This window comes from Hylobates moloch, unplaced genomic scaffold (assembly GCF_009828535.3).
Source record: "Hylobates moloch isolate HMO894 unplaced genomic scaffold, HMol_V3 SCAFFOLD_7, whole genome shotgun sequence".
Classification (NCBI taxonomy): domain Eukaryota; kingdom Metazoa; phylum Chordata; class Mammalia; order Primates; family Hylobatidae; genus Hylobates; species Hylobates moloch.
In genome coordinates, this window is record NW_026652282.1 from 28165159 (window position 1) to 28188199 (window position 23041).

The window sequence follows — 23041 nt, forward strand, 5'->3', positions numbered from 1 at the left end:
ATTGGTCATCGTTGGAGGATGCTAGTGAACAACTTGTTATTATAAAAATTGGTAAAATTGAAACATGTATTTTGTTTGTTCAGTATGAAAGGTATACTGAGTACCAAAATAGGAGACAAGTGCAAAACATTTTTTTTTCATAGACCTACCCCAGTGAATAAATGAAGAAGGAATGGTAGAGATAGGCAATTGTCACACTGCAACCCCTAGCCACTGATCATGAACAGCTATTAAACATCACACAAAAAGAGAAAACAAGGCATTATATACCATCTCCTGATGACGGAAGAATACACGAACACCTGTGAAGAGGTCTTGCCAAAAAAAGCCAAACCCAAATACAAGCAAACTATAGAACTGTACTGTTCAATCGGTAGCTACTGGCAACATCTGGCTACTGAGTACTTGGAATGTAATGAGCCTGAATTGAGATGCGCTGTAAATGTACATTTTTTCTATTGATTGCACGTTGAAATGACAATAAGAATTGTACTACAGTTGTATGACATATAACGATGAGAAGAAACAGGGTGAAAGATACAGAGAAACTATACTAGCTTAGAAACTTACTGTGCATCTGTAATTACTTCCAAATAAAAAGTAATAAAAAGACTAATTAACCAAAGTAAGGTGTGGGTCTGATTTCAATTTTTATTTAAACCCAAACCAGAAAAAGTTTAAAAAATGCATAATATGTATGAGAAAAATGGAAATTTGAATATGGACTGGATATTTGATATGATGAAATTATTGATGTTTCAAAAGCATTATAGTAGCAAGGTGATTACCTTAAAAGAGTGAATCCTATCATTTAACCTTTTGAAATATTAACAATAAAATAACACATGCCTGATATTTGTTTTAAAATAATCTGGGAAGAGCCATAGAATAAACAAGATCTGACATGATTTGATAATTGTTGATGTCTTGATGGGTACATGAGTTTTATTATAGCATTCTGTCTACTTTTGTATATGTTCAATATTTTTCATAATGAAAAGTTTTTTTTAATATAGCCAAAAGAGATGGACGATTTCTTAAAGGGTATTATTAACACAAATGTGTTTGACATTTAAAATATAATGGCTTAGATTATTTATAATTGACCCTTGGGCGAGTAGAGTAAAAAAAGATTTCTATTCAACTTAATTTCAAACAAAATTAATTTTAAAATAGTCACTGGATTACTATGTGCTTAACATGTGCAACGCACTAGGCTTAAAAATGTCCTACCCTATGTACATCGTTCTGCTTCTGAACTGCTGGAAAGTCGCCTCCAATAGGTGCCTGCCGGCTTAATTCATCGTCTTTCAGCTGTAGCCACACCAGAAGTTCCTGTAGAGAAAGGTGCAGACGCTTCCACTGGTCAGAACTGGCTTCCAAATGGGACCTGAAAAAGAACAGCAGCATACTATGTCAGAATATCTAGAAGTATAATCGATGATTCTAACAATTCCATTAAAAAAGTACAATAAACCTATTGTGAACTACAAAGCAGTCTTGAATAAAAATCTGGCTACTTACTTTTGAGAGCCATAAAACAGGGGACAGTTTGATGGCAATTTTGAGAAAAGGCAGTGTTTAGCCATATGTTTATTTCCACATGCAGAATGCTGAGATTTTGGGCATGAAATAGACACTGGAATCTATTGCTTTTCCATACGGTTGTAGTCAACGATTCTTAATATTTCTGGTAGAGAAAATTGGATGCAGTGACTAATGAAAAACACTTCGTTTTCATGTGAGTCATGCTAGTACTGGAATTCTTTTTGCCTTGAGAAATGGAAAGGTCTCTCCCCACATTTTGACTTTTCCATTTCTGCACCCTAGGCAGCCTTTTCCATTGAGTTCTTCCATCTGGCGTCTGTTCCTTTCTGCTCCTCTTCCCAAATGCGTCTCCTTTCCCCCTACCCTTCTTTATTTGTGTGCACCTGGGATTTGTCTTCACCAAGTTTCAACATTTTCTGCTTTGTTTCCTTTGTGTAAAAAGTACTAAGACAACAACTCACATGCAAGAGTAAAATCAGACATTTATCTGAAAGCTTCCCCCGAACATGAATAATTTAGGCAGGAGACTGAGTGCTTTACCGTCAACTGTATTTAGAACATGTTAATCCTTAGAAGCCATTTAAGAACACACAAATGAATGATCTATGCTATAAAATCCACATTTCACTTGAAGATGAGAAGCTAAATTAATAAAATAAATCATCATCCAGAAAACAAAGAGGAAACGCAGAGTGTTAGCAAAGCTTTATCTTCAGGTAAATTAGAAATTATGCTGAATCACTCAGCTATTATCAGCAATTACTAATTAATTCATAATAACGCTACCCATAACATAAATATAATAAAGACTTTAATGCTGCAAAGATTGAAACGTAAAGCAAAGCAACCAGGTACAGCGGCATTTCCCTTAGCCATTTGGTAACTTAGCTTGACATTCCAAATACAATTCTCCTTTTGGCCTTAGTCAAACAGAATCACCAAAGAATACTTATCTACTGAAATTAAATTGTTCCAAACTTTCTGAAGGATAATTTGACAATACGTAAAAGTCTTTAAAATGTGCAAATACAATGACCCACAGGCTTAAATTCAAGGAAATTATACTAACAAAGAAATTGGAAAAAGATACAAAGATACAGGTGGAAAAATGTCATACATCGCATCAGTTATGATTGATAAAACAAAATAGAAACGACGTAAATATTCAATACGAGGGAATTGCTTGAGAAATGCAAAACCCCAACCTACTGATTGTTTTCAAATGCAACGAAACTTGTATATGTTTTAATTTACAAATTAATGAAATTTATGTATGAATTTAATTAAATAGCTCTTAATTTAAAAGGGAATTATTGGGCCGGGCGCGGTGGCTCACGCTTGTAATCCCAGCACTTTGGGAGGCCGAGGCGGGCGGATCACGAGGTCAGGAGATCGAGACCACGGTGAAACCCCGTCTCTACTAAAAATACAAAAAAATTAGCCGGGCGCAGTGGCGGGCGCCTGTAGTCCCAGCTACTCAGAGAGGCTGAGGCAGGAGAATGGTGTGAACCCGGGAGGCGGAGCTTGCAGTGAGCCGAGATCGCGCCACTGCACTCCAGCCTGGACGACAGAGCGAGACTCCGTCTCAAAAAAAAAAAAAAAAAAAAAAAAAAAAAAAAGGGAATTATTACATATATAATGGTGCATTCATACAGTAAAATCCTATGCAAGGTTCAATACGATGACATACTCAAATATTTATGATATGGAAAAGGTCATCACCTCAGTTACTATGTGAGAAAACAGGTTACAAAACAAATACATTTTCTGAATTTTCCTAAACCTTTGTGTATGTGTATGTATTTGTGTGCACATGCTTGACTATGAAAAAATTTTGTAATGACAACCAGGTTATCCCTCAGAGGTAGATTTACAGGTGATTTATTTCTTAATCTTTACACTTTTCCAAATTGTCAAGGTTTTCTTTCTATAATTGCAATATAAACAATATGTCCAGGAAAAATGAAGGCATTTCCATCAAATAAGATAAATTAAATTGTTCAAGACTCTAAGGGTAATTATTTCCTAAGAAGTGAATCGTGAAATACCATAAATGTCATGAATTGAATATAATAGTGCATGCAGATTGCATACAATTAGAGGTCAGTTCTTTTATGTTTCTGTACCATCCTTTCAGCTATCACTTTTCCATGATAAGCCTAAGCGACAATTCCCTATGCAAGATTTTAGCTGTTTAATGGCATGTAATGTGTAATGGTTAAACGAATTCCTTGGGGTGTCTGGAATTCACAGCTTGGTCCCTTTGAGAGTGAAAGAGGCTGTCAAGCGGGACATATTGAAAGGCAGGTGGAGAGAGGTAGGGCTCAGACATGGAAAAGCAGCAAATGGTAGAAAAGACACGGATTAAATAAAAATTTATTGACTGCCCCTAAGTCTCTAGGATGCATTGGGGAGTAGGGAGAGAGGAAGGGAAGGGAGAATATAACGATGCCTAATGTTTGGCCTCTGTCTGCCTGGTAGACGAAACAAAATATCCTTGTGGCAGAGAGGTCTAGAGGAGGATATAGTGAAGGGCAGGCTGCCTATGTTGAGACCTCAAGCTGCGGCTTTGTTTACGTAAGGAAGTGCTAAAATTCCAGTTCTAGGTTAAATGGTGCTGACTAATTATTAGTGGGTCAATGAACCCCTTTAGGTCCCCTAAGAGAGAGCAAAATAACTGAGGCCTAGGGAATTCAGTTTTTTTTTTTTTTTTTTTTTTTTTTTTTTGTGAGACAGAGTTTTGATCTATCACCCAGGCTGGAGTGCAATGGCACAATCTTGGCTCACTGCAACCTCCACCTCCCGGGTTCAAGCAATTCTCCTGCATCAGCCTCCCAAGTGGCTGGGATTACAGGCGCCCACCACCACACCCAGCTAATTTTTGGTATTTTTAGTAGAGATGGGGTTTCGTCATGTTGGCCAGGCTGGTCTCGAACTCTTGACCTCAGGTGATCCACCTGCCTCAGCCTCCCAAAGTGTTGGGATTAGAGGCGTGAGCCACCACACCCAGCTGGGAATTCAGTTCTAAAGGATCTAAGAGAAACTTAATAGCATGAAATAGGGAAGCTGTTAGAAGCCAGGGACAGAGGACAGTCAAGAGAGCTAATACAGCAGCAGAAGACGGACCTGGAACCTCAAAAGATGAAAAGCTCTCACATATCTGGGTAAGGGGACTTTCTTTAATTTTTTTGTAAGGTGTGGAGTTAGATAAAATTTCAGAATGTTTGATCATCTTAATTACATATCAAATTGCTTCATTTTTTTCCTCTCCTAAAGCTCAAGAGTGAAAGGAAAAATGTGACAGGAGGACAAACACGGAAGCAAAAAACTGATAAAGGACAGAGATCACTGAGTAAGAACTGAACAGGTGAAAGGCAGCCAGAGAATGAATTAAAACAGCATATACAAATGTATTCAATCTGAAGCTCTGGGTCTCAAACTCTAGTGTGCATAAGAAACATTTGAGTAGCTTGTTTAAAATCGAGATTGCTAGGTGCCACCTCCAGACTTTCTATAATTCTATCAAGAATCTCTGCTTTTAACAAGAACCTTCACAATTCCACAGGTAAGCTCCAGAACCATTCTGTGATAAAGAATTTATTAAAGCATTTCTGATATGCCCCAAACATTACTTCTTGGTCTCCACAGGGCAAAGGCGGCATTTGTCAGTGACTTGATTTTGAAGATCTAAATGTAAGGAACATTGTGAGCTCAAAACATTTTCTTTGACCATGTTAAGCCCGTGAAATGTTTTCAAGTCACATTTCTAATACATTTATTGGAAGCAGTTGCCCTATTTTTATTTTGATGAGTGTGTATACCAGATATTTTGAAATGATTAACCCATGTTTGCATGTGGAATATCTCCTCCTGAAAATGTTTCTTTGTATTTGTAATGACTTTTTTTTTTTCTGGTTATATCATACATAGGCTGTTGGGGCTGGAAGGAACCTGAGAGATTATAGTTCAACCTTCTTGTTTTGCATATGTAGAAATCAAGATTGCAAAGGTATAAAACAGCTGCTGAATAACATAACTTGAGCTGTCCTATTTAGATATGGGAAAGGGAAATTACAAACCTTTGTTAGATGAGAAAATCCTTAAACCTTAGTGGTTTTAACCAAATGTTTTTGATCTCTGAGCAAAAAGGCTTGTTGCTGTTAAATTAAATTAAATTGGGCCTAAAGCTGCCTCTGTACATAGCAAACTGCAACCCAGCTTGGCATGTAAGCAATATGCAACTTAACAGTACATTCTTGTAACAAATAGCTGAGTCTCAGCCAATTCCAGCAGTCAAGTTTCAGCTAATCACAGGCTGTAAACTGATCAGCTCATGTCCATATAAGGCAAATGCCTACTTACACTATGCCCAAGTAAGGCATATTCCAAGCTGTAACCAGTCAAGCTGTTTCTGTATGTCACTTCCTTTTTCTATCTATAAATACTGCCTGCCCACCTTGCTGGGTGGAGCTTTCTGAACTTCTAATTCTGAGTACTGTCTGATTCATGAATTGTTTTTTGCTCAAATAAACTCTGCAAAACTGAATTTGTCTAAAGTTTGTCTTGTAACATTGCTAATTGTCAAATATATTCTGCTTACTCCTACCCACTCAACAGAAAATAAAAGAGGTGGTTCAAAGGGGCATACTTAGCTTCTATCTATTTCTATTAATCTTTATTAGTGAAGACAAGAGCTTAGGGGTTACTACCATTTAACAAGGCAAGTGCTAATCTCTAAAAAGCTGATAATTTCCACAATTTGTAAGGTTTAGGTAAAACGCAGAGCCTTTAGATGTGTTAGAGTATATTGCTTGGTCTTTAAGGAACTCCACAGTGTCAGGACGCTAAGAATTATAGGTGCTGATAAAGTGATTGTTATTTCTCTAGACACAGATATTTCAACTGTGATTTGGTTAATGCCTAGTTTGAAATCCTTATAAAACTTTACTCTGAAAGGCACGCATTCTTAAAGTGAAATGTGTTATATTGAGTTCATTTTTCACTTTGACTTCCTTTATAAAACTAATGATATATCCCTATAAATCTTTAGTACCCTCATGTAATAAAATAGCACTTAAGCATGCAGAAAGAAAAGGTAGGAACGCAGAAATAATAAAGAACCACAATACTGCCATAAAAACAGACAAAAAGACCCACGGAAAAGACTAGAGAACCCAAAAATGAATCCACAGACCTACAGTTAACTCATTTTTGACAAAGGTGCCAAGAACGTACAGTGGGGAAAAGACAGTCTCTTCAACAAATGGTGCAGAAAAACTGGATATCCATATGCAGAATGAATCTAGACCCCTATCTCTCACCATACACAAAGATCAAATCAAAGTGGATTAAAGACTAAAATGTAAGACCTCAAACCATGAAACTACAAGAGAACACCGAGAAAAATCTCCAGGGTGGCATCAACAGATGAATAATCTGAATTTGTACTTCAGAAACAAAAAAATTAAAGAACCACAGAATTACAACGGGAGCTATCTCTTTAAATAAAGAGAGAGAATTAATCCGAAAGAGAAGTCAACACTTTTTTTTCTAGACAAGTCTTGAACTCCAACATCCAAATATAATTAACATTCTAAAAGTGACAGAAAGAAGGTCAGAGATATTCAATGTCCAAGTTGCAGTTTTCTCTCAAAGGTAGACCCCACCTCTTTTTGCCCTTCCTTTGTTCTCCATTATACAAAGACACTAACTATTCTAACCTCTACTAGCAAGTACTCCCCAATAGATTTATTGCTTCTACAGACTATATAATGTCAGTGTCCTTGCCTCTTAATGTTCAGAATTGTATAAATGTGAATATTTTATATAACATTTACAAATTTTTCTGCCAAATATAAAAATCTCACATAATGTAAATTCTGCTGAAATTATGTTGACAACATATTATGTGATTTTCATAGTTAATAGTATATACAATCATCTGGAAAAATAATCTAGTAGTAGACTAAATTGAAATCTTCATATATATTTCTTATGTAAAAAATTGACTTCTCAAATTATTAATATTCTAAAATTAAAAATGCAAGGATTGTGGATATGGAATTTTGGAATGAAAAACACTTTCTTTGACTGATTACCATCTTAATATTGGGTAATGTCATTAGTAACTGTGTGTGTATGCATGTGTGTGTACATTTAAGTAAATAATTTTCCCTTTTTCTCCCACTTAAAGCAGTTAATGTTTTTGTTTTGTTTGATGGAACTTAAATTATCACGGACTACTTACTTTTCTTTCTTATACCTCTTGGCCAACATGTGATGTGATAATGCATGTAGAATGATAGCATGTAATTTTCTGGAATTAAATTATGAGATAGGGTTATACAATTTCAGTTACATTTCTTTTCTCTCAAAGACATCTTGTTTACTTTATACAATGCCTTTTAAATCAATCAGTTCTATTTTAATTAAGAAAACCAAGGTAGAAAAATTAAACAATTTTCCAGGTTCATAAAGTGTGATTGCAGAACTAAAAGAATAAAATTGTACAATTGCAAGAGAACTGGAAGAGACTGTTCATGTTTCTGGTCAAACTCTTCATTTCAGTGAAGGAGAACACTGAAGTCTGAAGCAGTTAAGTGACTTGATCAAGATTATATGCTAAGACAGTTAGTGACAGAACAGAACAGAAGGGAAACTGGGTTGCCCAGCTGCTGACCCATGTCTTTCTACTCTACCATACTCACATATTTCGAGTTTGACATTTTTGTATTCATAGAAGTTAGCTGGAGGCAGTAAGCATAGCCCTATAAAGCAACTGTTGAACACCTGAAGAAACATGTTATCAAGTGTAACTTAGAATAGTATTGGGAAGACCTAGTGAGCAAACAGCCAGAAAAGATTCGTTATGGAATATGAATCAAAATTTGGAGAATAAGAGGAGAGAGAATGTTGCAACTGTGAGAACCAGCAAGGGTACATACTCATATGGGAGAGTGAGGAAATTGTTGGAGAGTAGGAATGGGGTTAGAAAATAGAATCTATTGATTCTCTTGGCTCAGAGACTCTATGTTGGGGAGTAACAGAATGATGCTTGGTGAGAAAGGAACTGGAGGCAGAAAAAGAACAGAGAAGAGAAGGGGTTAGCAAGGACTTATTAGGCACAGTTGGCAGAGAGAGAGAAGGGTCTACTAGATTCTAATGATTAAATATAACTTCATTAGAGCAGTGATTTTTTGGTATGTTTTATTCATGGTTGCATCCTCCGTGCCCAGAAGAGTGCCTAGTACATAGTAGGCATTCATTAAATATTTGTTGAATGAACAAACAAATAAATGAATGAGGGAGATATGGAGACCTGCAAGATTGAAGCTTCGAACAAAAGAGTAATATGATATAAACAGCGTCCAAGGTAGAGTATTCTTGTAAATGTATCAATATGGCATAACATGATGACTTAAATAAGAATCTTAACCACAGGAAGAGAAAAGATGTATGGCAGAAGAAAAATAAATGGAAGGAAAACGATACAATATGGATTTGTATTTGGAAGCACAAGGATACGTCTTATGAGCCAATGGAATACAAACGGAAACTTCAAAATCATTTGGATTTAAATTCAATTTTGTTTCTTTAAAAATGGACACCTGGGAAATAAAACACTAACGGTTTTATCTTTTCGAAATACAAGAGCAGTTTCAGAATCCCTCACAAAACAATGAACCAACTGTAAATTTTTATAATATGTTATAACTTGGGCAAACACAGGACTATTTTTCCAGGATATCATTGAAACTATTTTTTAATTGTGGCAACTTTTCATTTTAAAATAACCCCCATGGAAGAAGTGACAAAATTCATAATGCAGGTTTACCAGTGCCACTAATGGTTCTATATCTAACTCTTCCAGTGTTATTCTATCCTATTTCATAATCACCCCTAATTACTGCCTATACTGTACTTCTCTCAATTGAATCCTGCCATTTGCTATAGATTGACCAATACCCTAATTTCAATCAAGTGTCAGGAAATAAGCCAAATTGCTTTGATGTGGAGAATTACTTCTTTGCTTTTTATGAGGGCTTCTAACATATCCTGTATTATTACAGAGGCCTATATAAAAGCCAAAACCATTGACCTGAATATTTAAATTCTAGAATTGGCAGCACCTTAGATAAGCTAAGGTAACTGTTTTCTACCTGATTAATGACAGCAAGAATTAAACCGCGGTAGCTGACATATGGGAAACTGCTGAGAATGAAGAGTCCATATTTTGGCTGACATGCTATTTGCCACTTTCAATTCTCCTTTTATTTTATCAGGTTCACGTGAGGGAGAGAAAAGGCACTAAGTGATACTCGGAACAATTATAGCACCTTTCTTTTTCTTTTGTGCCGAAAAGAATAACTTAACTTTACCTGCCAATATTTTTTCCTCTCACATTTTCATTCTTTTTTAATGACGAATGTTATGAAAGTGGCCTACGTCATCACACATACTGACCTCTCTTAAGAGTTTAAGCTGTAGAAAGCTAATAGAGCCTCCCTATCTTTGAAAATGCTATTGCCATTGTTGCTCCCAGCGTACCACCACCAAGTTGATACAAAATTCATATAAAAATGGGGACATAAGGAACAATGTCTGGGAAGCCAGGGTGCAGACTTGTGAAAAAAAAAAAAAAACCTTATACATAAAAACAAACCCTGTTCTACTCCTAGCAATCTACTTCTCATAAAAACAAATCCTTTTTTACTCCTAGAAAAAATCTACTCTCTATTTCATCCTTTCAATTAGTATGCATTTCTTTGTAGAAGTTTCCTTCTTTCTTTATATGCTATGGTATCATATGGTGGTTAAAAGTTTAGACTCTGAAGTCAGACTCCCTGGCTTCTTTTTCTTTTTCTTTTTTTTTTTTTCTTTTATTTTTTTTGTGAGACAGAGTCTCACTCTTTCGCCCAGGCTGGAGTGAAGTGGTGCGATCTCGGCTCACTGCAACCTCCACCTCCAGGGTTCAAGCGATTCTCCTGTCTCAGCCTCCTGAGTAGCTGGGACTACAGGTGCATGCCACCATGCTCAGCTAATTTTTGTATTTTTGGTAGAGACGGGGTTTCACCATGTTGGCCAGGATGGTCTTGATCTTTTGACCTCGTGATCCACCTGCCTCGGCCTCCCAAAGTGCCGGGATTACAGGCGTGAGCCACTACGCCCGGCCCAGACTCCCCGTTTTCATCTTGTATCTTCCACTTGCTAAGTGACCATAAGGAAATTATTTAGCGTCTCTGTGCCTCACTTTCTTCAAATGTAAAAAGAATTTAACAATAAAATCTACCTCTTAGGGTTGCTGAGAGCATCAAACCGGTCAATGAATGGAAAGTGCTTATGGCGTTGCGTGGTATGTAGGTACATCATGTAAATATTAGTTGCTATCATTATTTCATACTTGATGCAGACATTTACAATAGTGCTTCTGAATTAATAAAAAAGCAGATTTTCCTCCTTATAGAAGTATATGTGTTAAAATTTTGGACAAGTTAGAAGAACTATAAAGAAGAAAAAAATCTCCCTTCTGTAATCTTTCTACCTAGAGGTAGTAACTAGTCCCACCATTTAGTGCACACTCCCATAACTATTATTAAGTCCATTTGGTCATCTTCTGCCTCCCTTCATTATCACTTTTTCTCTAGACACAGAAGAAAGCACAAAATATTTTTAATAAAGAGAAATTAATTAAGAAAGGCAACTGCTTAGAAAGCAGAAAGCCTGGCTTTCATTCCCTGCCCTTGCTAGATCATTTAAGTTGCAATGGGCACTTTACTTACTATCTCTATCCTTTTGTTCCTCCACGGAACTATTGCAAAACTGGTATAACAACAACTTCCCTCTGCCCTTTTTACAAAGATGCTATGATGCATCCATTAACTAACTTCTCAAAAGAAAGCTGGCACATAGAAGGGGGCAAAATATAAAGTATGTGAGTATAGTACAACTAAAAGCTTAGTTTACAGAGGATGCGTTTTCACAATATCTGAGAGGAAGCAAAAGACAGGAAGTTGCTATAGGCTCTCTTTAACTGTAGGAGCTATCTCCTCTAAACTGTTAATTATAATGTGTTACAGGTTTTATATTATATAATTATAATGTGTTATAAAGGTTTTTAAAGACTGTCCTCTGGTATGCATTTAGACTAATGCCAAAAATAATTCCATAATACATATCCGTTAATTTTTTTATCACTTTTTGTATAACCCTGTGATATGCCGAGAGAAATTTATGAAATCAGAATAGCTGCACTCCTCATTTAAATTCACTCGAATGTCTTAATATGCATGTCTCCTATGTTTATAAAACATCACCATTTTAATCTAATCTGAATCCTCTCCATACCAAGCAAATAAATGATTCATTTATTCAAAATAAAGTGAATCACTCTGAAACTGGATGATTTACATAGACACGTGAGATAGTAGTTACTTGTGCTAAGACGATGAGGAACATTTGGCCATTTTAATTCATTTGTGGCCTTTTTGCTCCAGATCTTTTCCTACCTAATGTTGAGAGACTTTTTCCGAAGTTCACTCCACTTGAAGTTCATGTTATCCAAACGTCTTTGTAACAGGACTGCATCATCGGAACCTTCCAGGGATCTCAGGATTTTTTGGCTGTTTTCATCCAGGTTGTGATAAACATCTGTGTGAGCTTCAATTTCACCTTGGAGGTCCTATAGGATGGCAAGAAGAAGAATATGTGCAGAATTACCAAACAAAGGAAACAAGCGATGAACGTGAATTTGGAGGATTGCAAAAAATAAATAATTATTAGTTCAAAAGACATTTCAATCAGGCTAACTAACAAGAAGATACATCTCAAATCCCTTTTCTTGGTGTATTGCCTTCTCCTGTTATTATGTAGATTTAAAGTGGGCATCTTATTAGGTGTAATAAATTTATTCCTTGCCATTATGAGTTGGAAAGTAATGTATTTATAACTTCATAAAGTTCACAAGTTATATGTTCTAGTCTATGGACAAAATGTATTATTTTATGGAAGTGATAGGCAATAAAATTCTATGATAAAGTGTACCCCAGTGCCAATAATTTCATTCCTATATGGATCAAGTCGTATTTTCTATTTACGTAGTAATCTGTAGAGTTAACTCTGACCATAAAAGCGTGGAGAGACTAATAAACAAGATTGTACTTCGTCCACAGCACCAGCACATTCCTGGGAGTCTGTCACGGGAGAGAGAATCTTCTTGACAACGCACATTAAGTTCACCTTGGTATTATAGCATCATACATATAGTATAGCATCATACATTTATTAGTTATGATTTCCCACTTAATATATATTTTTAGGCTTGACAGGTGGAAAGTACATAGGACCTCGGTAAGAGTTATGATAAGAGGTTATGCATTCAACCTCACTTGTATATACACAGATCAAGAAAATTATTATAGTAGAAGAATCTGACCTTTACATGGTATGTCTTCCTGTGTAACATTTTCAGCTTGAACCGGGGACTACAGCACTGATCCTGTTGCATAGCAATCCTGAGAAAACCCAGAAACTGAAAGAGCCCTGCTTTAAAATGCCAACTTTGCTTACATTCTGTTGACAGAATGAATTTTGGAGCACAGGCCTCACCAGTCAATAATAATAAACGGCCACTTTGTACTCTGCACTAAACAGTAGCCAGGCGTGTGGATGTGGGAGGAACCTCAAAGAGAGGAGGCCTGGAATATGCAACTGACAGTTTATATTAAACAGCCAACTTTTCTTATCATTTTGCCATTACAAGCCAGAGACATTATAAATTCATTTTATATGTGTGTTTCCCTCCTTGTTCCCAGCAGAACAGTCAAAGCCAAGGGAACATTCCTCAGAGAGCTGCCGGGTACCAGCATTCCTTTCTGCCTACACAATGAATGGAGGCTTTGTATATTATCTGACTTGCTCTTAGAGATTTGTATGCTTCTGTTCAACAAGTTTAAAAATTCATTCTGAAGCTCCAAACAATTGGATTGATCTGTGTAACTAGAAAAGTTTTTTTTTTTTCTCTCTCTCTCTCAAATTGAATTAAATTACTCTGCTAAAGTAAGGGAGAAAGTGGCAGAAATAACATGTTAGAAATTCTGAAGAACTGGCTCATGTTTTCAGCCACAGCCTCTTAAGATGCAGAATTTTGAATGTTGCACAAGTAAGGCAGACAGACAATGAATGTCTATTGTCACTATTGTTGGCAGCTAAAGCATCACTGATGGACTCTAGAGTTGTGTCCCATTCTCTTTGACTGGGAGACAGGCAGGGGAATATGGATAGAACCACATCAGAAGTTGAAAGAAGGGAAATACTGAAAGAGACTGAGTAGTATCTCTGTCCCATCAGAACCCAGTTTGTACTGGAAGGATATAGCCTGATTTTGAAACTAGTTTATATGGTAGAAGGTTAGTATTGGGATTCTTGCAGAACGAAGTTTGGTCAAATATATAGCCATTTTATCTTTTTCTTTCTTTTTTCCTTTTGCCTACATGGAATAACATGCCTGCCTAATTTGCACTTCTTCAGCAAAAGAGACAAGTGAGTTAATTTATCTAAGTACTTCAGGAGAAAAAGCCAACCAGATCTAAGTTCCAGATAATTCCTTCACTTGTCTTTTACTTTACTTCTTCTGTTGTATTTGATTTGTACAGTACTTTCCTTTTGTGTATGCACTTAGGGGATTAAAGACAAACTTTTAGTTGTTCAAGAAAATAAAGTATTTTCACTAGCAGCATCAGTTTTCTATGTGTACTACATTAACATACATATAAAGGATAGTACGTTTGAATTTTTATATCCTACATTGATAGCAGAGACCCAGGCTCAATCACGAGTTCCTTACGGTTATGTATACCGTGAAGTCACCAACACTTTCTTTGTCTTGTCAAGCATAAATAGGATGTTGATTCACGAATTTGCTACTTTTCATCTTTGCCATATATATTATACTGCATATAAACATCTTTGTTGTATTATCAACAAATAAATGAATATAAAATTGATAAACAAGTATTTATTGAGGACTGATTTATTGTCTAGTTTTAGCACTTTGGGAAACGTAAGAGGAGTACAAATGATAGTTCTATCTTTAATTTTCCTAAAACCTAGTGTGCACTTTTGTTTAATTCATTTATATTACCAACTAAATATTGATGGGAATTCCTGCCAAGTCTTCATAGGTACTGGGATAAAGACTCCTTCCTTTAGAAATGCAGAAATGGCTAAAGTTATCTTAGCATTGGCAAGAAGGTAAGTCTTCTGTCAGTACTGCTTTTCTAGGTCATGATGGTGACATAGAGCTATAAATGACACGCGTACAGTAAAGCGCTTTACAGGTTACAAAGCACGTACAAATATACCACCTTAGTTATTCCTCCCCCTGGCTCTGTGAAGTACATCACATTTTCTGTTTTGCAGATGAGAGCACTGAGACTCAGATGTTTAACTGACTTGCCTAAAAGTCATATAGCTGATAAGTGTTAGAACTGGGAAATGGATCCAATTCTCTTGATTCTAGAAGATCTTGGGTTGCCTCCACCAACCCACTTGCCAGAAGCATTGGACATAATATACAGTAGTCACTGAACCTGAACGAAGATACTGCTTGCAAGAGGAAATAAGTGACTGTTGAGGGAATTTTGATTTGATAAAATTTTACCCAATGTTGTTTTTCTGAATGAAAAAATTGATTCTGATGTTGGAGACAGAGTCTCGCTCTGTTGCCCAGCCTGGAGTGCAGTGGCGCGATCTAGGCTCACTGCAAGCTCCGCCTCCTGGGCTCACGCCATTCTCCTGCCTCAGCCTCCCAAGTAGCTGGGACTACAGGCGCCTGCCACCACACCTGGCTAATTTTTTTTTTTTTTTGTATTTTTAGTAGAAAAGGGGTTTCACCATGTTAGCCAGGATGGTCTCGACGTCCTGACCTCGTGATCCGCCCACCTTGGCCTCCCAAAGTGCTGGGATTACAGGCGTGAGCCACCGTGCCCAGCCCTGACTGCTCTTTTCACTTCTCATTTAGCATTGGGCATCCTGGACCACCTGTGAGCAAAAAATGTTCACACTGAAAAGGTCTCATTTCTACAAGTTTCCCTGCTGCCAGAGCAGAAATTCTGCCATCAGTAATTCATCTCTTTGTCTACAAGAGCCATGTGGACTACTATGAACCATACCAAGAAATGACTTGACACATCAGCATAAATATAGTTCATCCATGTTCCTTTGGGATGGCAGGCTGGTAGGAAATCTGTCAAGCTACAGGACTCAGATGGGTTGCCCTAAAAGGAAGGTAAGTATTGGGGAAGAACCCAAGGCTCTCTTTCAAAAGCTGGCATGCTGTAGTGGAGATTTTTCAGTATCGATAAGGGAGCATGAGTCATAGATTGGGAATGCAGGGCAGGCTGGAAGGAATATACATTATATATAATATAATATTAATATAATATAATATAAATATAATTAATATAAAACTACCATAATGATATTTGTCTAAATTCATCATTTAAAGACTAAACCTCAGACTCAGGTAGCACAAAAAAGCAAAAGATTGATATGGAGACTCAAGTGGAGTTCTCAGAGGGTAGCCAATCTGGACAAAGGATAATTTTCATAGAAATTTTTGGATAGTTTTATTTCACTTCTGACTTAACTAGAAAAGATCATTCGAGCCTTCATTACTGCATTCACTGTATGCTCTCTAATTTGTTTCTTCTTTTTTGTGATTGTAGTCTTTAGGAAAGGCAATAACAAATGAACAAAGGGGAAAAGGTATTTGTTATGTAACAAAAACCATAGCCGCAGCAGCAGCAGTAGCAGCAGCAAGAGCAACAACATACATGAAACTTACTATACATCAGGTGCTGTCCAAAGCACTGTATATACGTGAGCTCCTTTTCTCCTCTCAACAACCCTCTAGCGTAGGGGCTTCTATTATCTTCATTCTCCATATAAGATAATGAAACTACTGTAAGGTTAACTAAAAATGCCCAAGGTCACACAGCTAACAAAGGCAGCAAGATTTAGAACCTAGTCAGTCAGACTTCAGGGATTGTGCTGTTAGCCACTAGGCTGTATTACCTTTCAAGTTTAGTCGTTGGTGGTAGTTTTTCCTATTAATAATGCTACCACCTAAATTTTTAGCAAATCTAGCGCTGCCATTAGAAAATAAAGGATAATGATTTCAGCACGCGAAGAGCAATTTCATGGTCTTATTAATATAAAGACTATTAAACAGATTTGTAGCAGTGGACAGAGATGCATCCAATACAACAAGAGAAAACACAAAGTAGTTGAGAAAATGAGTGCAAATGAAACAAATAATGTGTGTCCCCATAAGAGAAACATTTGGCCCAAAGTTCTGTACAATTATAGAGCAAATTTCAGCTGGGAGTACCAAAAAAGTTCAGTTATGAGACAAGCAATATGTTCACAATACAGCAGTTTTAGGAGTAGGGGAGATCCCGTTTTCTGAAGGGCTTTTTCAAATTCCACACTTCCTTCTTATCTGACTCTCGTCTACTCCTGTTGTGAATCTCCTTTCTCAGCTTCCAGAGAAAACTCATGGCAAAGTGAGGTTAAACAGACATAGGTTTGACTCTTCTCTTCGCTTTCCCTTATTAGCCACATAATGATGAAAACTCTTTAATTACTTTGGTTTCACTAAACATGAAATAATAATACATATCTGCTGAATTTTTTGAATATTACATGGAATTTTTGTAAAATACTTTGAATAGCATCCAGAACACGAGAGGTCTTTAATAAATAATAGCGAATGCAGGGCTTACTATTACAAGATAATCCATGTGGAAATCAGATGGTAGAAATAGATTTCATGAAGTTACGGGACTTGGCTTGAGCCTTAAGGGATGTATACGATTGAGAAAGGGGAATAAAAGAAAATATTCCAGGTAAAAAGAATAGCATGGGAATGCAGTAAAGGTGAAATGAATTTGGTTTATGAGCAGGGACAATGAATTGCACAACCTGATTGGAATGGAAAATGCGCATTGAGAGAAATAGGTAGAATGCAGACCAACTGCTTAAACCAAGTAGAATAAAGTCTTCCTTTAGGAAGCCACTGAGAATAAAAGTTTATAATGAAAAGTACAAAGACAAGATTATTGAATATTAAATCCATACTATTTCATTCAACAAGTAGAATGATCCACGGTGCTCATAAGTAATAATACAACTGGGGAACAATAGGAAAAGTTATGGATGTTTTACAAGAAGAAAAATAAAGAAGGGAGATATGAAGAATTAGTGCTGTACCCTTCTTTTTATTATTAACCATTTTATTAACCATTAAGCAGATGGCTGTGATACTATTCTAGAACATCATGAATAATCGTATCCACATATTTCCTTTCCTATGTAAATGGAATTATTGGTCTCTAAAATAGGACTCAGCAAATGAAAACTTCCCTATTTTAATATAGCTGAGAAGTAAGGAAACAAACACAATGGCGTAGAAAGAATAACAATAAGTGATCAAATCTCCTTAAAAATTTTATTATAGACAGATCATCTCTAGGCTTTTCTGAAAGCAGTTAGTATATGAATAATTATAAGGCCATTAGTTCCTCCTTACTGATAATTTTTATCTAATTTAAATTAGCTTGATGGGGAAAAAAGTGGTCTGATTTCTAAGAATGTAGAAGGTCAGGAACATACAATTCAAAATAGGAAAGAAATTATCCTAAGTGGCTAAATTGAGAGTAGGAAGAAGTGACACCTTACAGAGAATCAGAAAGGTGTAAAAGGAGCCATGGGCACGCGTAATTGACCAGGGTCACACAGTGTGGAAACTAACAGCTCTCCATGCATTAGCAGCCCCTTGAAGGCATCACCTCGTTTTATAGTGAAGCAAAATAGTTAATGCTCATGATGATGATGCTGAATTAGCCAGGGAAAGCAGATTTACATTCAATAAAATCTGTTTAAGAAGAAAGCAGCGTACGTAAATGCTTCAAATGACCAAATGACTTTTATTTGATACAGTTGTTTTGAAAAGGTGTTAATGATTTAAATAAAAATAAAACAAAAACAATTATATGAAAGTAGAACTCCGTTAGACTGGTTATCCAAAATGACTCATTAAACATGAGCTCTAAATAGTAGAGCTTTTGGAGCACACTTGCATACACTCACACATATACACACACAGAAACAGATATTCTATTATGAAGACCTAAGAACAGAAATTGAGAGTCAATCTTTAGAAACGTGTACAGCAATCTAAAAATAAAAAGCATGGGCTTAAATTTTGCATGTCTGGTATTTGTAATTTTTAAAATAATTCATTTTTATTGCGTGTTACAAAAGTATCAGTCTATTATGGATTGGGAATTAAAACAAGCCAAAAAACAAAGACTCAAAGTGATCTTTCCTAACAAATCTTTTGTGAAGAATCCATAGGAAGAAATTGGACCCACAGTCTTAGCCTTATCAGGATTCTAATCTAACCACCGGAGGTTCCTGACTAGATCAGAAAATGCAGTTGGATACAGATTCACAAGAGGGTGTGACTGTGTTTTTCCTTCTTATTTTATATGTGGCCATGCAACACCTTTAAAAGCAGCAGAGTTGTCGTCCCAAGAGAAACAAGAGTTAATTTGAGGACTGCTGTTTGGCTTGGAGCCTGGTTGCCCTAGGTAGATAAGGAGTATGTTTTCAGGTCCACTGCATTGCGTTGCATCTTAAACGAGCAGCTGTGGATTTAGGAGTCCACAGGCTTTGCTTTACAAATGGCGGTTATTAAAGTCCTCAGAGACTATTATCCTGCAGGGTTTGTTGTCTTTGCTTTCATATCTCATTCGAAAATTCTCACACTTAAGCACTACAACAGCAGAGAGAAGGGATATGCTCTCTCAGCAGAGAGAAGGGATATGGTCTCTTGCCTCAGTATATTCCCAAGTGCAAAGCTTTATTTCAAAATCTAATCTTTAAAAAAGCCTGGCCTAGGGTGGATTACCCCCGGAGGAAACCGAGCAAAATCCCATTTGTCAAACCGCCTTAAGCAATCCCGAACTCTGGTAATACGTGATGCTTTCTCTCCTTGTCTGATCCTCTGACTCCATTCTTAAAATTACTTTTTAAAACTGACGAGTTCATTTAAGATATACTAGGTCGGAAGTAAGATGAGAGGTATCTTTCTCATCCACGTCTTGTTTTTCCCAGTTTCTTTTCTTCCAGTCACAACGCAACAATTCTCTGAATATTTACTTATCACAAAAACATGCATTAAGTACCTATTGTATGTCTGTAAGTAGGGCCAATAATACCCACCTTTTAAGGTTTTGGCAAAGATTAGATGAGATGATGTGAGTAGACCAACCAAGTACCTAACCCAATGCCTAACCTTATCGTGAGGTTTCATTAATGTTGCATCCTTCTAGTCCCCATCTCACTTTCTGCCATGACTCCAATCCTGCTAGCAGAGAAGACATGAGGCCGTTCAAAAGAAAATGAATACCTAGTGCATGAAGATGGGAGCCAGAGCTACAGGCAGGAGCTAAGAGGTAGTTCTCAGGAAGTTCAGGTTCAAAGGGTACAGTGTAGCCAATGAGAGCTTAGAATGCAGCCTGGAGATTATATCTGATTCTATAAGGATAATATTCTACTGTGTTTCTTGTGTAAAGGTGTAACATTGTGAAAATAGTATTTGGTAATGATTATTGGGAGGATGGTGTTTGGGGTAAATGTAGCAGGGTCAGAGTCAAGGCAGAAAGTCTAGCGGACAGGCAGTCCCAGCCATTCAGGAACCAAAACAGCAGTGGCTCCAGAATCAGAGAGAAGGTAAAGAAGAGGGATGCTACCATCGAGTGCTCATGAGTTATAAAAATAGCTGCATGTGTGATTTAATTCCATCCTTCTCTTGTCCTACCTTTGGAAGGTAGAATTCAGGAAAGTGATAACTATTCACAAGTACATTTTAAAGATAGAAATGTTATTTAAAGTTCTATTTCTCAAGGAGTAAGAAAAAAATACATACGCTGTGTTTCAAACACACACACGCACGCACACACACACACACACACACATCCCCTGGGGCCAAATAAATTAGAATGACAAAACCATTGACACCAAATGACAAGGGCATTGACATCAAAGCTCCATATAGGCACAGGTGACTCCCACCTAAAATATACCCTATCAAGCATTCCTAAACTATATGGGTGTGAGTTCTAAAGGACACAATTTCCTGAGAAAAGGTGGGTAGAGTAACACTGCTTCAGATATTTTTAAAAAGAAGCCGTGGACCCAGTGGAGAACTGATGTTGATATTCAATTGGCTCTGCACATAGAGTTTACAATGGCACGCCTTTTAATTCTGGTGTTGAAAGAGAAAACAAGTCTTAAGACAGGCTGAGTTTTCTTTTTTAATACTGTATCTAAAATCCATATAAAACGCTGTGCTGCAATATTATTTCTGATATTGCTATACAGCTTCAGTGCTCATCATTGGGTGAGCATTTCCCGCATGAGACATCTTTCAGATCAGTGCCCACAGTAATCTCGAAAGACCTTAACATGCAAACTCTAGATTGTACATTTAAGTCACAGAGACAGCCACATGTGAAAAGTCTACAATGTTGAAGGTACTTTTGGTTTTATATTATATTTTATGTGCAGGAATCAGTCTGTTTGAAGAAAACTACCCTTATCTGAGAAAGACCAGATGGGTCTTTCCAACTCTGAGACATATTTATTATTGCAGAGCCATGATGAGGGGTGGGGGTAGGGTAGGGGGATGAAACAGGGCAGGAACTAATACTTATAGCCCTTATAAATCCTTTACACCAACTCTATGAAATAGGCCTTCTTTATCCCCTATTGAGGAAACCATGACTTTGAGAGGTAAAGTAACTTATACAAATCATAGAGTTGTTGTTATGTGGCAGAAGCAGGGTTGAAGCATAGATCTTTCTGAAACTAGGTTCTTTTTATTCTCTTCCCTCCAAGCTCCAATGTCTTCCCCATCCATTAAATACAAAGCAAGTGACTTCTGACTTGGGCCACATGTATCACAGCAACATAATTATAATAACTCATTAAGGCATCTGTGAGATATTTAGTTTCAGAGCACTGTGATGCTCTGATAGGAATGGTCAGCAACTGAATAATTTTCCAATTAGGTATTGTTTTTAAAAACCTATCCTTAGTCAACTCAGAACTAATATCATTGATGTTTCTGAATGGTTCTAAATGAACACAATACATTCCTATTCTTCAAATAGGTAACTCTCTTCCCATGGACCAATACATATTTGGTTATATTAATCTGTGCTATTTGTCTATATTATATATAGAGTTAAAAGCTCGAAAAGCTCTTATTTCTGGAATCTCTTTGTCACTAAGCTATTTTTTGTCCTCTAGAGAATCACTGTGGTTCAAGGTTGTATATTAGAAAAAAGCAATTAGTTAATGTCAAGTCTCATCTTTTCCCAATAGCAATATGTAAGAAGAAGGCAAGAACATATGGCAAAGTGCCATAATTATTTTTGATCATACACTAGAAATCACAACAGCCATGTAGCTAATTTCCTCTGGCTTGTTTTAATTATTAGGGTTGTAAATGCAAACAACAACTTCATTCCATCCCCCACTTTCCCCCCCAAAAACCTCATAATACTCCCATGCAACCACAAAACAACCCTACGCCGATGTAATTGTTTAGAATAGGTTAATAATATGAAAATCTAAGACATTTCTATTTTTTTCATTTTAAATAGCAGGACAATTTCCAAAATAATCACTGATACTCATCAGACACAACTGTATTCATTTGTGGGTACTCTTTAGCCTATGGCATAGAGATATTAACCTTAAAACTATTTCTAGGTATTCATAAGTTATGAATGTTAAAGAAGGTTCTAGTACCATGATGTAAACTAAAGTCCTGCTGATATAATTGGATCTGATTCTCTGGTGATCTTCGGTGAGTTAATTTCTGTCTACTACCAAGTAGAGCAAATTCTTTCTTCTGGAGAGTGTAACTTTTGTGCGTGTGCCTAGACCGTTCTTTCATCCTATTTTGCTTTTCTTCTCTTATACAATAGGGTGAATGGTGATGGGGAGAAAACAAAGTTATTCTTTTGCTAATGTATGAGGAAAAGGAGGAAGACAGGGGATATGCATATGGACATTGATGTAAAGGTAGGTAACATTTGGCATATTTGCTGGGAAAAAAATGTCATAAATGAAAAGTAGGCAGGCTGGGTGCGGTGGCTCACGCTTGTAATCCCAGCACTTTGGGAGGCTGAGGCGGGCGGATCACGAGGTCAGGAGATCGAGACCACGGTGAAACCCCGTCTCTACTAAAAATACAAAAAAATTAGCCGGGCGTGGTGGCGGGCGCCTGTAGTCCCAGCTACTCGGAGAGGCTGAGGCAGGAGAATGGCGTGAACCCGGGAGGCGGAGCTTGCAGTGAGCCGAGATCGCGCCACTGCACTCCAGCCTGGGCGACAGAGCGAGACTCCTTCTCAACAGAAAA

At 36.9% G+C, this 23041-nt stretch overlaps 1 protein-coding gene across 1 annotated transcript in view; it reads right to left on the reverse strand.

Moving 5' to 3' along the window:
- The window catches only part of DMD (dystrophin), a 2251240-nt gene that overhangs the window by 398077 nt on the left and 1830122 nt on the right, over window positions 1-23041 (reverse strand). Inside the window, exons 54-55 of the mRNA XM_032756167.2 lie at window positions 12054-12226; window positions 1234-1390 (exon numbers count right to left, since the gene is read on the reverse strand). Of these exons, the coding sequence (XP_032612058.2) occupies window positions 1234-1390; window positions 12054-12226 (330 nt within the window). The remainder of the gene's footprint in view (window positions 1-1233; window positions 1391-12053; window positions 12227-23041) is intronic.